General features: G+C 34.6%; 2 protein-coding genes across 2 annotated transcripts; both read left to right on the top strand.

Annotated features, from left to right (window-relative positions):
* The first annotated feature begins 377 nt into the window (after positions 1–377).
* On the top strand, positions 378–2,000 carry LOC131037139 (transcription factor MYB14-like). Its single transcript, XM_057969185.1, has 3 exons — positions 378–510; positions 1,257–1,386; positions 1,475–2,000. The coding sequence occupies exons 1-3, from the start codon at positions 378–380 to the stop codon at positions 1,998–2,000; spliced, it is 789 nt and encodes a 262-aa protein (XP_057825168.1).
* Positions 2,001–10,801: 8,801 nt separating this feature from the next.
* LOC131037140 (transcription factor MYB4-like) lies at positions 10,802–12,445 on the top strand. Its single transcript, XM_057969186.1, has 4 exons — positions 10,802–10,934; positions 11,441–11,570; positions 11,659–11,764; positions 12,392–12,445. The coding sequence occupies exons 1-4, from the start codon at positions 10,802–10,804 to the stop codon at positions 12,443–12,445; spliced, it is 423 nt and encodes a 140-aa protein (XP_057825169.1).
* Positions 12,446–14,786: the final 2,341 nt, after the last annotated feature.

Raw genomic sequence — 14,786 nt, forward strand, 5'->3', positions numbered from 1 at the left:
GTAGCTTTATACTTTAAGACATAAATAAAAATATGATAATAGTTTATTTGCTTGGACTTTAAGCCAGAAATTGTTTATCAATGAAATAATCAAAAACGAGTTGAACGTGGCGATCATGTTTAAACCATGTGTATTGGGAAAAGTTCATAGCACCTCCTTACATGGGACAACTTGTCTTCCGGGAAAGCTTGACCGTCGTGGAAAATGGCAAATATTGAAATTTTTTAATTATTTTGTTCATCGTTAGTATGGAAGAAATTTCAAACACGTGCGACTGTATTCAGACATGTATTAAACAGAATTCTCTTTGCTCATCTACATATAATTCTGAGTGGTGTTGAGAATTGAAATCAAGCGGTGAAGTCTAAAAGAAAGCAATGGGCCGAGCTCCCTGCTGTGATAAAATCGGGGTGAAGAAAGGTCCTTGGAATCCTCAAGAAGATCGGATACTCATTGATTTTATTTGCAGAAATGGCCATAGGAACTGGCGTGCGCTTCCTAAGCAAGCAGGTTTCAATCTTACACATTATTTCAGCCCACCTTTTTTCTGTAATTTTTTTCATTAGTGTTTCGGATTACATTCTGTAATCTATCATCAGCATGATAAAAAATTTATGAAGTACAAAGATAGACTGTCGTAGACTTATAAAGAATTGATTCAAACGGATCATATTGTATGATCCATCATCAGGATGATAGAAAGTTTATGGTGTAGAAAGATTGACTATTTTAGATTTATAGAGATTATAACGAGTTGGTTCCAGTGGATCACACTCTGTGATCCATCATCAGAATGATAGAAAGCTTATGAAGTAGAAAGATACACTGTTGTAGACCTATAGAGACTATAAAGAGTTGGTTCAAAGGGTTTGAACAAGTTACACACCTAACAATTTCTTTCCACCCCTAACATTCTGTGATCTATCATCAGGATGATAGAAAGATAGATTGTTGAAGAATTATGGAGACGATAGAGAGTTGGTTCAAAGGGTGGGAAGAAGTTACACACCTAGCTTCTTCTTCCCACCTCTTGAATCAATTCTTTATAGTTCTGCAGATCTGCAACAGTCTATCTTTCCACTCTTGAATTTTCTATCATTTGATGATGGATCACAAAATGATTTGAAACATTGATACCAAAAATTACACCAAATCTAAACCAGAAACAACAACAATAACTATTATAGATTGTAAAATATTAATATACTGGAAAATTGATGTACTGAAAAAAAAAACATTCTCTATGGCGGTCGCAGGGCTTTTGAGGTGCGGCAAAAGCTGTCGTCTTCGGTGGACTAATTATCTCAGACCAGACATTAAACGTGGGAATTTTAGTCCTGAAGAAGAGGAGACTATCATTGAGCTTCATCAGCGTCTGGGCAACAGGTTTGTTAAGTGCCCATTAGATTCTGCTTGTACTTTGTTTGTGTTACCATATCTCTGGCCGATTTTATCGAATTATGTTATGATCCAGGTGGTCTACTATTGCCTCACGCTTGCCTGGAAGAACAGATAATGAGATAAAGAACATCTGGAATACCAATTTGAAGAAGCGGCTTTTGCGAATGGGAATCGATCCTGTGACACATTTAGCTGTATGTCAAGCAAAATCTTCGTTTGATTACTCCGAGCACAGTAGGGCGACAAGCCCATTAATAGAGAAGGACAATTTAGCTTTATTTAAGGAAAATGCTTCGGTTGGTTCTCCCACCAGATTCTCTAATTTTCTCGATACATTCTATGATTCACAGAATCTGTCAAGCGAAATCCTTTCATCTATGAGTAGTATAGACAATGAGGTTATAAGTGGGGATTCATCAAGTTCAAGTTTAGATTGGCTTCAATCCAGTTGCATAAATTCTTTTGAGGAACCAGTTGGATATACTCAACAGCCACCAGCTATTGAAGATGAGACATTTCTATTTGAAAACCAGGATCTTGCAACTGAAATTTGCAGATATGAAGTACTATGGGAGCAAGGCTCAAATAGCAACGCTTAGTATTTCAAGTCAGCTTATCCAGAAGATGATTTCCTGAACACCATAGATGATGAATACACAAATCCCCATCTGCTTAAAAATATAGAGTTGCAGACAAATGATGATGATGATTCTGATGCCACTAGTTACTGGTTAAAAGTTCTGAGTCAAGCAGGGTCATCGCCCATGTTGTTGTAGGTTTTACCGCTTCATTGGGTTCCCTTTCAAAGGGAATTATTTATTTGCAAATGTGCCACAGTGACCACAGAATTAAACAAAATAAATTTCCATCTTCTTGTTTTATCCAATTGATGGGACGGCTAGGGACACAGTCCAAAGTAAACTATCCGTTTATGTTTCTTTTTGACTCTTCTATGAATTGAGCAAGTAATGTAAATTTTGTGTTAGCTGATGTTTAGAGGTTGATTGGAAATGTAAATTATATCTAACAGTAATAATGTGTCTCAAAATTTATTTGTATAGAATATAACTAATATTAATGAAAGAGTAATTTTGTTCTATTTATGTTTAGTGGTTGATTGTCAATGTACAACTGACCAATTCAAATTATATCTAATCTTATTAATGTATCTCAAAATTTACATGTTTAAAATGTAACTAAAATTAACAAAAGAACAATTTTACTCTATTTCTGCTTAATGGTTGATTTCAAATTTACAACTGATCAATTCAAATTATATCTAATACTACTAATGTAACTAAAAATTTATATTTCTAAAAATGTAACTAAGATCAAAAAAAATAATTCCACTCTACAGTACAATGGGAAGTGCTCATTTTATAAGAATACAACTAAGTTGAATGATATCCCATGAAAGAAAAGAAAATTAATTCAATGACAAGTTCCTTCTATAAAATTGTAATTAAGTTCAATGAAAGAACTCTTTTACTATTTAGTAATGGGAGCAAGTATTTTTTCCATAGTTTGAATTTTTCATTTTTTCTTTATATTATTTTATGTCGGTGTAATAATGCATAACAAATTATTTTTTGTTATGGGGTGAATCCTTTGTTTCTATAATTGGTTAGTTGTCAGTTAGACTTTGGTTACTGTGTTTTATTTTTTGTTAGATTTGGGTTTCGGGTCAATGTAAAACTCATTTATCTTAATCAAAAAAATATTATTATTTAATTTTGTATATTTGATATGTTTTTTAATTAATTTTATAATTATTTTTGGGACACATTCTTAAGGTCTATCTTAAGTCCTTGTATTCTAAATCCATAATATCAAGTTCATACATAAATTCATAAACTAGAGAAAAATATATAACTAATTGCTTATCAATTTGTTGGGTCCCTCATAAAACACTATTTCCAAATTTCTAACTCTTTAGATTGGGCCTCTTCTTCCTCAATTTGTACACCCTAAACAAACTAGTTTTGTCAAAGCTAGATTTATCTTAGATAAAATAATTTCTATTTTGGAAGGAACAAAATAGGTTTTTTGTTCCTCAATAATTTGTCATTTTATCAAAATTAATTTTGGTAAGGCTTATGACTGCATTATATATTCTTTTATTTTGGTCCTCATTTTATCTAATCTATGTATATGTTGTTCTTTATGTGTTACCCTACAACACAATGATTGGTCATCAATTTAATCCATTTGTAAAAAAATTGTCTATCCATCAAGGATACCTTCTTCACTCCTTTGTAGAATATGGATTTGGCTATTTATTAGCTCATATAGCTTCTCAAACCTTGGCTAAGGTGATTACCCTTTCTAATTTTTCCCCATGGTTTGTTAGTGTTCATTTTTTTAATGATTCATTCCTCACCCTAATTTAAAATTAAGAGAATATTAAGCAAGCTATTCATTGTCTGGATACTTTTTGTCATATCTTGGGGTAGAAGTATCAAATGGAAAAAGACTCAATGTCATAGGAAACATTTTCTTCCAAAGACAATATGGTTAAATAAATTTGGGTAGAAATGGATCAATCATGGGAAATTATTTTACTTTATTGAAATCCCCTTTTCTTTTCAAGATTCTCATTTTCCTCTAACAAATTATTATAGTTATTGATTAAGGGAAAAGCAGGTTTTGAGGGGATGCAAAACCACGAACAACAAGTTTTAAGGGGACCCGAAACCCCCTGGATGAACCAACATCCAGATCCTAACAAGTGACAGTTGATCAAAGGATATACAATGAATCCATACAACCAACCTTCAGTGAAACCCTAGCCACATGACAATAGAGAACATTACATATCAGGCTGGTCCTCAACAAAGAAACAAGACTATGAAGGTTTTGACTGGTACCCACAACCACAACAGAGGGTTTTAAATAGGCTCCCTCAACATGAAAGACACTGAGGGTTTTGACTAGCACCCACAACCATACAAGAGGGTTTTAACTAGGATCCCACAACTTGAAAAAAGGCTCCCAAGCCCAACACCCCTTAACCAAAAAAATTACCATAAGGAACCAAGGTGTGCCCTTTAAAACTGGCAACTAACACTCAGTTAGCATAAATAACAAATGGAGGACGGTTTTTATTGGCTCCCTCAATGAGGAGGAATGGGATTATGACTGAAAATTGAAAGCTCTCCACAATCACCACCTCAATAGGGATCAGAGGAGGAAGAACATAACATAGCACCTACCCGACCATCAAAAATATGAGGTTCTCAAAAATGGGTTTTGACAGGCTCCCATAACCTGAGGATCCAGGAGAAAGATCTCCCAACCAGCCGACACCTAGTGAGTTCCATATGACATCAACTACCCAGCAACTCTTCTCCTCTATCGAAGAATGACCCACCTCAATAGGGCAGGCTAAGAGTAACTGAAAGATGCAACCCAAACAAAAAGTGAGCCTCTTGAGAAGACAAGGATCAAGAAAGCATCTTTTCCCATCAAGAGGACCACCATCCAATCTGGAGATCGTGAACAAAAAAAACCCCACAGCAAGGAGTCTCCCCAAAAACAAAGTTGTTAGCTTGGACTGAAAATAGGTAGGTAAGGTATAACTGACCCAAAAAAAGCCTCCACCAAATATCCAAGGAGAAGAGGTAGAAGGAAAGGGGTAGGAAGGGAGAGCCCTAAAAAAGAACAAGTATAGCACACAATCTAGGCATAAAAGTCTTCCAAATCCAGAAAACCCCAAACCGACAAGACCACACCAGGACACCGGAAGAAGAGAGAGGTCTACCAGCACTAAAGCCATGTGGATCCCAGATCCTCCCCCAACTCCAAGCCAATGAACCAACACCAACACCCATCTTAGGTAAAAAAAGATGATGCAAGAGGACAGGTCTAGTCCTTACCGGTTGGGCAGTTTTCGATGGAATTACTTGAGAGCATGGCATTTCTTCATGTTTGAGTGTTTAACATTGTGGTTTTGGGTTTATTCCCTTGTGTACATGGTCTTTATCATGTTCGAGTTTCATAGCATTTGGCTTTCTTTTTTAGTGAGATGTAGATTCCGGTATTGTCTCGGTTGATGTGTTCTTACCGGTTAGCCTGTTTGTATGTTGATCTAAGATGATTTCGGGTTGCGGATGATCTCCATGACTTGTGGATCATTGAAGATGTTGCTTTGGGCCTTGGCTGGTATTCCCAGAGGTCTGCACATCATTTTATAATTTGGAGATTGTTCTTAGTGATTTGAGCTGACATGTTACCGTTCCACGTTTCATGAACTGGTTGGACTTTGGGCTGACTTGATTGAGTTGTAAATATTTGTAGATGGTATAAAAAGAAGCTTATGAATCATTTGGAGAGGGAGAGAAGTTAGAAGATTGAAGAAAAAGCTTGGAGATTTAGCAAAGATGTAAAACCGATGAGATTTTGATCTGGTAGGACTAAGGATGGAAAGCTGAGGTCTGGATTAGGATAGAACCGACAGACTGTTACCAAAGGCTGACTTGATGTGTAGATGATCTGTGGATCTTATAATTGCATTGTAAGTATTATTTATATCCTGGACTATGATCCAACATGTGGCATGTATAATTCTTCAAATTGTAATAAGATTCATTCAAATTGTTTGTCGATGTGTTGTTACTGATTGTTCTTTTTGCTATTTTTGGCACTTTCTTACCAGTTACTGGTATGATTTGCATGGTTAAGGTGTTTAGCTGCAAGGTTGGTCTATCCTTCATTGGATCTCCCTCCCTTGATTGCACGTAAAATGGTATCAGAGCTGGTTTGTGAACATGTTATTGGACAGAGTGTTGTTTGTCTACCAATTGGTTGGAGAGAAGATTGAGGAAACTTGTGGACTTATTTAGATTGCCGAACGTGAGGTAGAGAAAGGTTTGTAGGTAGACTCGTGATCCTAGAGCTTGAGCTTGAGGCAGTTAGTGGGTGGAGACTTGAACAGATCATTGATTGAGGTAGGCTATAGTTTGGACTGGTAGATCGTCATGGAGAGGCAACCAGAAGTTGTAGTTAGATCATCGAATCCCCTGAGGTATTTGCAAGTACCTACTAACCGATCACCAAACCAGAGCAATTGATGGGACTCACTTTTCAATTAACCCCGAGAGTTTTATGCAGGAGTACGGGTCTACTTCTTACCAATTGGGTAGTTTTTAGTGGAATTACTTGAGAGGGTGGCATTTCTTCATGTTTGAGTTTTTAGCATTATGGTTTTGGTTTTATTCCCTTGTGTTCGTGGTCTTTATCATGTTCGAGTTTCATAGCATTTGGCTTTGTTTCCGGTGAGATGTGGATTTCGGTATTGTCTTGGTTGATGTGTTCTTACCGGTTAGCTTGGTTGTATGTTGAGCTAAGATGATTTTGGGTTGCGGTTGATCTTCATGACTTGTGGATCGTTGGAGATGTTGCTTTAGGCCTTGGCCGGTATTCCTAGAGGTCTGCACATCATTTTATGATTTGGAGATTGTTCTTAGTGATTTGAGCCGACATGTTACCATTACACGTTTCATGAATCGATTGGTCTTTGGGCCGACTTGATTGAGTTGTAATTATTTGTAGATGGCATAAATGGAAGCTTGTGAATCATTTAGAGAGGGGGAGACATTAGAAGATTGAAGACAGAGCTTGGAGATTGAGTGAAGATGTAGAACCAACAAGATTCTGATCCAGTAGTACTGAGGCTAGAAGGGTGAGCTCTGGATTAGGATAGAACCAACAGACTGTTACTGGAGGTCGACTTGATGTATAGATGATCTGTGGATCTTGTAATTGAATTGTAAGCATTGATTTTATACTGGACTGCAATCCAACACGTGACATGTATAATTCTTCATATTGCAATAAGATTCATTCATATTGTTTACTGGTTATGTGTTATGTGTTTTTACCGATTGTTCTTTATGTTATTTCTTGCACATTGTTACCGGTTACTGGTATACTTTGCATGGTTTATGTGTTTAGCTGCAAGGTTGGGTTGTCCTTCATTGGATCTCCCTCCCTTGACTGCATCAAAAACTGATACAAACTTGGAAGCTAAGGACGTGGCAACAAGGGTCGAAATACCCCTACCCTAAGATAGACCATCTAGCCAAAAATAGAAGACCCATAGGGCCAAATCCCTCCAATCGCTATCTCCTACACCCCTGACATCCTCAGAAAAAGGTTGGCAAAGAAATCCAAACCTTCTGCAAAACCCACCCACCCGAGCCACCATCGCAACCCAGAAACAGACCGTTGCCACTCAACCGCACACAAGAGGGATAAACAGGGGAGGCACCAACCACGCCGAACCCCTATCCACCACTCCATAGCTGCCATCCTTATCCTCAATCACCAACCAAAGTAGCAACCATCAATGTGTCTCTTGTAAGATGGGGTTGGGAAACCATGTAAGGATTAAAAAATATACATGAGTAGTTACAAATTAAAAAATTATTTCCCAACTTCTACATTTGTATTGTAACATAAGATTCAATTCTCATGTATGTGTTTATGTCAGCTCATATACTAATACACAAGGTTTTAATTATCCATTCAAAGTCAATAAATGCTATAATTAGAAATATAAGTGAAGTAAAATAGCAGTGAACAATAAATATAAGCCGTATGAAATCTCAAATTAGCCATGCAAAGATTATAAATCCCTCTATAAGTATGTATATACTATTAAAACCATTCAAAATCCACAACCCATTGAAAATCATTACACAAGGATTATGGAGTGCTTATGTTATGTAATAATAAATATCCTCTTGAATTTTACTTATGGTATTATTTAATTTCTTAGAAGTTCTAATATTTACAACATATATTTTTTCCAGAGTACCACATTCTTGAGTAACAATGTCTTGATAAAGTAAGTGTTATCAATCTCCCAAGCAAATGGATTATAAAATAGCTCTTATTGTTGAAATACACCTCTATCTATATATACAAAAACTTCCAAGAACATGTTTGACCCTTGTTAGAGATTAGAATATATCAAGATAAACCAAATAAAATTTTCTGAACTAATTCACCATGAATTGGAAATTCAAACTATGAGGCAAGAGCTTCTATTTCATGTGCTCCTTGCAAATATATATCTAAGAGTGCTTGATTTAAAATAGAAATATGAGACAATATTGTTGTATTCACAACCAATAGCATGCTATAATCTCCTCTCAAATGATGATCTCTTTTAGATTCTAATTAGGCTAAGATAATACCACTAGTGTTTGCACTATGGCCACTATTGAAAACTTCCTTTACTACTATAAAAGACTATTTCAAATAAAGGTATAAAGCTCCTCTAATATGATGGCTCACTATGTATTGTGAGATGTACCGACTATCTTCCACAAATTCCTATTCTTCTGATCGACCACACCATTCTACTAAGGAGTGCATGGAACAATTATTGATGAAGAATATCTCGATTACTACAAAAGTCTTAAAATTATTGATTAACATATTTCCCCCATTGTCTATGTGGATATTGTATCTAGAGAAAGACCTAACCGCTTCTCCAAAAATGCAAGTAAGGTCATGAAAATTCAAAAAATCCTCATCCTTGTACTTCAAAAAGTGTACCTATGTGTGTCAATGAAAGTCATCAATAAAAGAGAGCACATACTTAGCCTCTAAAAAGGAGTCAGAAATGGTCCATGATGTCATTAATATGTACCAACTCAAGGGGTGTCGAATCACATGTATCGTACCCTTAGGAATAGGATCCCTATGATGTTTGCCAAGTTGACAAACTCCATCTGAACAATAGGTCTAAGGAAGACCAATAACCGAGTTTTGTGTGCTTAACTATTGACTTCAGATATTTGAAATTTAGGTGCCTGAATAATTCGTGTCAAAGCTTTCTCATTGAATATACATGAGAAATAAAGGATGGTCTTGATGAAGACTCAAATCTATCAAACCCATTAAAATGGTCCACGTGATCAATTGTACCCATACAAATGGTCTACATGATCAATTATGCCTATAGAAATCAATCTACATTCTACTCCAATTCAATCTAGAGCAATAAAGGAGTAGACTACAACACTCTACATTCAAGTATAATTTCATCTTTTTCATCTATGTTTATCATGTTATGCATTAACACTTTCAAGACTTGTCTAAAGAGCATTGCATCGCCACCTTTATATGAAATTCTATGAGAGAGTTTCATACCTAGAGTATAATAGTTCATAAATAAAGATTTGAACTTGGATTGTAAATATGAATCCTCTATGTGGACTTAGAATTCATTAGTTTTACTACTTGCTTTTATCTCATCTTGATATATTTGACCTAAATCTATATAAGAATGTTATTTATAACTTTATTAGGATAGGATGATACTTGCTTAAGTCAAACCCCTAGATACAAATATAGTAGATTGAAAATTATAGAAAATAATAAATAATAATGTATAAATACCTAGATATCAATGTAAGTAGATGATGCAATATAGATTCTTTATGAATTTTTTATGAATGATTTCATGATTTGTAGAGAGACATATGTAATAGCTACTAGTTAATCTCAAAGCAAATTAAAGTTGGTGATTAAATACGACTCCATAAGGTACACTAAATTTTTCACGTTTGTGTGAATACACAATTATCAACTACGAGGAGTTGAGTTGACTCTAGATTTGAATTTTGATTTTTAAAGTTTATATCATATTTTTACCAATTATATCTAACTTATATATAATAGTATTATAAATAAATATTTGAACCTTTTTAATAGATTGATATTTATTAGATATCAAATTCAAACTCTCTCCATATAATTACAAATGAAAAAAGTAAAGATGATACACGTTTTCATTCAAAACTATCTATTTAAAATTATGATCATAATACAAACATAAACCAAGAACCAATTGAAGGACAATTTGAAGAAAACTAATATGAACCATAAAAACTTCAAAATTATCTTAACTGATCCCATCATCTTTCAAGAATGGATGAGACTAGAACTGACTCCAGTAACTAATATATCATTAAAACCCAAGCACTAAAGAGTAGCTTTATGCTTTAATTAAGACACAAATACAAATATGATAATAGTTTACTTGCTTCTTGGCAAACCCCCATACCGACTGAACTTTAGGTCAGATCTTTTATTAATTGAAAAAAAAAAAACGAGCTGAGCGTGGCGATCATGTTTAAACCATGTGTATTGGGGAAAGTTCATAGCACCTCCTTACATGGGGACAACTTATCTTCCGGGAAAGCTTGACCGTCGAGGAAAATGGCAAATATTGAATTTTTTAATTATTAATTGTTAGTTGGGAAGAAATTTCAAACACGTGCGAGTGTATTCAGACATGTATTAAATAGATAGTTCTCTCTGCTCATCTACATACAAGTCTGATCAGTGTTGAAAATTGAAATCAAGCGGTGAAGTCCAATAGAAAACAATGGGCCGAGCTCCCTGCTGTGATAAAATAGGGGTGAAGAAAGGTCCTTGGACTCCTCAAGAAGATCAGATACTCATTGATTTTATTTGCAGATATGGCCATGGGAACTGGCGTGCGCTTCCTAAGCAAGCAGGTTTCAATTTTACTCATTATTTCAGTTCACCCTTCTAAAAATTCATACACATTCTATTGGTGTTGTTTCTGATTTAGGTAATTTTTTCATCAATATTTGGCATAACATTATATGTTGCATTATTACAATGATAAAAAATTCATAAAATAGAAAGATAAACTGTAGCAGATATATGAAAATTATTAAGAATTGGTGAAGGGGATGGGAAGAAGATGCACAACTAATGAAAAGAGTATTCATTGGGTGTGCAATTTCTTCTCACTCTCCTTGTTAGAGGTGCATCTCTTTTTACCTTCTTCAACCGACTCTTTGTAGTGTCCATAGATCTGCAACAGTCTATTTTTCTATGAACTTCTATCATTCTGATAATAAATCAAAGAATATGATCTAAATATAAATTTTAAAAATTACACAATCTAAACAACAACAACAACCAAAAAAAAAAAAGAAAAAGAAAGAAGGGCTAATTAATGTACTTAATAAACATTTTTCTATGGCGGTGGCAGGACTTTTAAGATGCGGCAAAAGCTGTCGTCTTCGGTGGATAAATTATCTCAGACCAGACGTTAAACGTGGGAATTTTAGTTCTGAAGAGGAGAAGGCTATTATTGAGCTTCATCAGCGTCTGGGAAACAGGTTTCTTCAGTGCCCATTAGGTTCTTCTTTTACTTACTTTGTTTCACCATATCCTTGGCTGATTTTAGCGAATTCTCTTATGATCCAGGTGGTCTGCTATTGCCTCACGCCTGCCTGGAAGAACAGATAATGAGATAAAGAACATCTGGAATACCCATTTGAAGAAGCGGCTTTTGCGAATGGGAATCGATCCTGTGACACATTTATCTGTACCTCAAGCAAAATCTTTGGTTGATTACTCCGAGTACAGTAGGGCGACAGGCCCATTAATAGACAAGGACAATTTAGCTCTAGTTAAAGAAATTTCTTCGGTTGATTCTCCCACCAAAGTGTCTAATTTTCCCGATACATTCTATGATTCACAAAATCTGTCAAGCGAAATTCTTTCATCTATGAGTACTGTAGACAGTGAGGTTATAAGTGGGGATTCATCAAGTTCAAGTTTAGATTATCTTCAATCGAGTTGTATAAATTCTTTTGAGGAACCAGTTGGATATACTCAACAGCCACCAGCTATTGAAGATGAGACATTTCTATTTGAAAACCAGGATCTTGCAACTGAGATTTGCAGATATGAAGTACTATGGGAGCAAGGCTCAAATGGGAATGCTCAATATTTCAAGTCAGAATATCCAGAGGATGATTTCTTGAGCACCATAGATGATGAATACACAGATCCCCATTTGCTTAAAAATATAGGGTCGCAGACCAACGATGATGATGATTCTGATGGCACTAGTTACTGGTTAAAAGTTTTGAGTCAAGCAGGGTCATCGCCCATTTTATTGTAGGTTTCACTGCTTCATTTGCAAATGTGCCAGAGTGACCACAGAATTAAACAAAATGAATTTCCAGCTTCTTGTTTTCTCCAATAGATGTGAAGGGCTGGGGACACAGTTCAAAGTAAATTTTCCATTTTGTGTTTCTTAATGCGTCTTCTATGAATCCAGGTATTGTTAATTTTGTCTCCGTATATGTTTAGTGGTTGATTGCGAATGTGCATCTGACCAGTTCAAACTATACCTAACATTATTAATGTAACTCAAAGTTTACATGCCTAAGAATGTAACTAAAATCAATGAATGAATCATTTTATACTACACTACAATGACAAGTGTTCATTTTATAAGAATGGAATGTAGAGGATGACGATGATTTTATTAAAATGTAACTATTTACTATTAATATATATAAATCGAACAATACATCAAAATGATCAACAACCCAGCCTGATACTTGATTCGGTTATACAGGAAACATATGGCAAAAAAAAATTAAACAAAAAAACTACGATTATATAGGAAAACATGTAGGAACTAGTTGACAAGATGGAGTCATCCGGGTTTAAGAATTTGAGGGTATTGAAGATCCCCTTCACTTATTGCTAGAGGCCTATTTATAAGAATGAAACTAGGTTCAATGAAAGAAGAAATATATTAAAAGGAAGAAAAGAAAATTAATTCAAAGACAAGCATATTTTATAAAAATATAATAAGTTCTATAATCTTTTATTTAAGATTATTTTCTCTTCTTGGGTCATGATACCTTGCTCTAAAGTTAAGTATTCTACCGTTAGTTGTAGTTTCTCAAAGGCTTCTTTCTGTCCATCTTTAATTGCCTTTTTTCATGGTTGGGTATAAAATTATGGTTTGCCATAGTGACTACATCCATGTATGTGTCAAATATTTTCCCGTCCAACATTGCTCTAATGTCTTTTGGCAACCCATAGTTGAACCATTCAATCTTATCTTTTGTCTTTCAGTCAAGGGTTCCTCCAACTTTTGACATAATTCCTTGAATCTCTTATCATATGTTTTAATTGATTCATCCTACTTTTGGACTAATTTTCTCATCTTTCTTATACTTTCTTTTGGGAAATTCGGAGTGTCAAAGTTTACTAAGACTTTTTTTTTTTCACTTAATCCCAATATTTGTCATGTTTTTGATAGGTACACAAAGTATAGTAGTTTAATTTTGTCCTTTTTAATGTTCTACCTTTCTCATAGTGATCCCTACAAAAAGACTATATTCCACAATATTTGTGGTATCTTTTTCAAACATCAACATTTTGATTGGTAACTCTTTTTGTGTCTCCTTCTCTATTTTTTGTTTGCAAAGTCGTGAACTATTTTTTTACTTGTTTATATATTTTTTAACTATAAGGGTCTTATGTTCTCTACCTTATCTCTTACCAATTTATCTCAATATTATCTTCTCCAAAAACTTCTACCAAATCTACTTCCTTGTCCTATTATTTTCTTATCTCTTCTTTATGTGATTCTTTCTCAACTAAAATCCTCCTACTCTTATATGACATAGGAGATAGATTTTGGTTATGGGTTTGTGATATCTCATAGAAACTATTCATTTTATTACTTTTTTTTAAAACATTTCATTAGTTATTGAACATGAGTCTTCTCCTAAATTGAACATAGCTTTTCTTTCTTCATCTAACTCTTCATTTTTTAGTTTCATTATACTTCTATTAACCATTTCCTATAAATATTCTTCTTGAATGAACAAAAAAATTTAGGAGTTTTAAGTAATTCAAGGAATCTGTCATATAACTTGACTATTATGATTTTTGATAGATCTACTCTAATTGTTGCAGTTTTGAAGAGTTGCAGTAGGGATGGAGGCTTCATGATACTATAGTCTCCTAAGAACAACTTTTTAGATTTTCCATATTCATCTATGCTCTTCGTCAAACTTGTTGTGACTTTTCCTACCTTTTCCCATTGTGAATTTGATTTATTTAGGGTCTTGTGTTATTCCTTTCTAGTTTCTTTCTCTTTCTCTCTTCTAGTAGAACCCACTTTGGCACACTTAGTAGCACCAGTGTTGGCATGATCACTCCTTTTATTTTCCAAATTTTTTGATCTCCTACGATATGTTTCCTCACTCTCAACATTTTGTTTTATCTTCTTTCCTCTCCATTTGGACTTGCCATGTTCACTTTTCTTGTTAATTCAATTTTCTCTCTGATTTCTCTTGAATTTTTATAATCTCATCTTTCCATGGGTGTGTTTGATTTGGGATTTCATTACTCCTTCATCTTTTCCCATTTAGTTATTTGGTATCTTTTCTATTGGTAACATCCTCTCAAGGATTCCTTTCGAAGATCCTCCTTTCCATTCTTCACCCCCTAGTGCCTAACCTCCTCTCATGAGGTGGAAACAAAAGAAATAATAACCTAGTCTATTTGACATTTTTCAT

The sequence above is a fragment of the Cryptomeria japonica genome, chromosome 7, assembly GCF_030272615.1.
Source record: "Cryptomeria japonica chromosome 7, Sugi_1.0, whole genome shotgun sequence".
Classification (NCBI taxonomy): domain Eukaryota; kingdom Viridiplantae; phylum Streptophyta; class Pinopsida; order Cupressales; family Cupressaceae; genus Cryptomeria; species Cryptomeria japonica.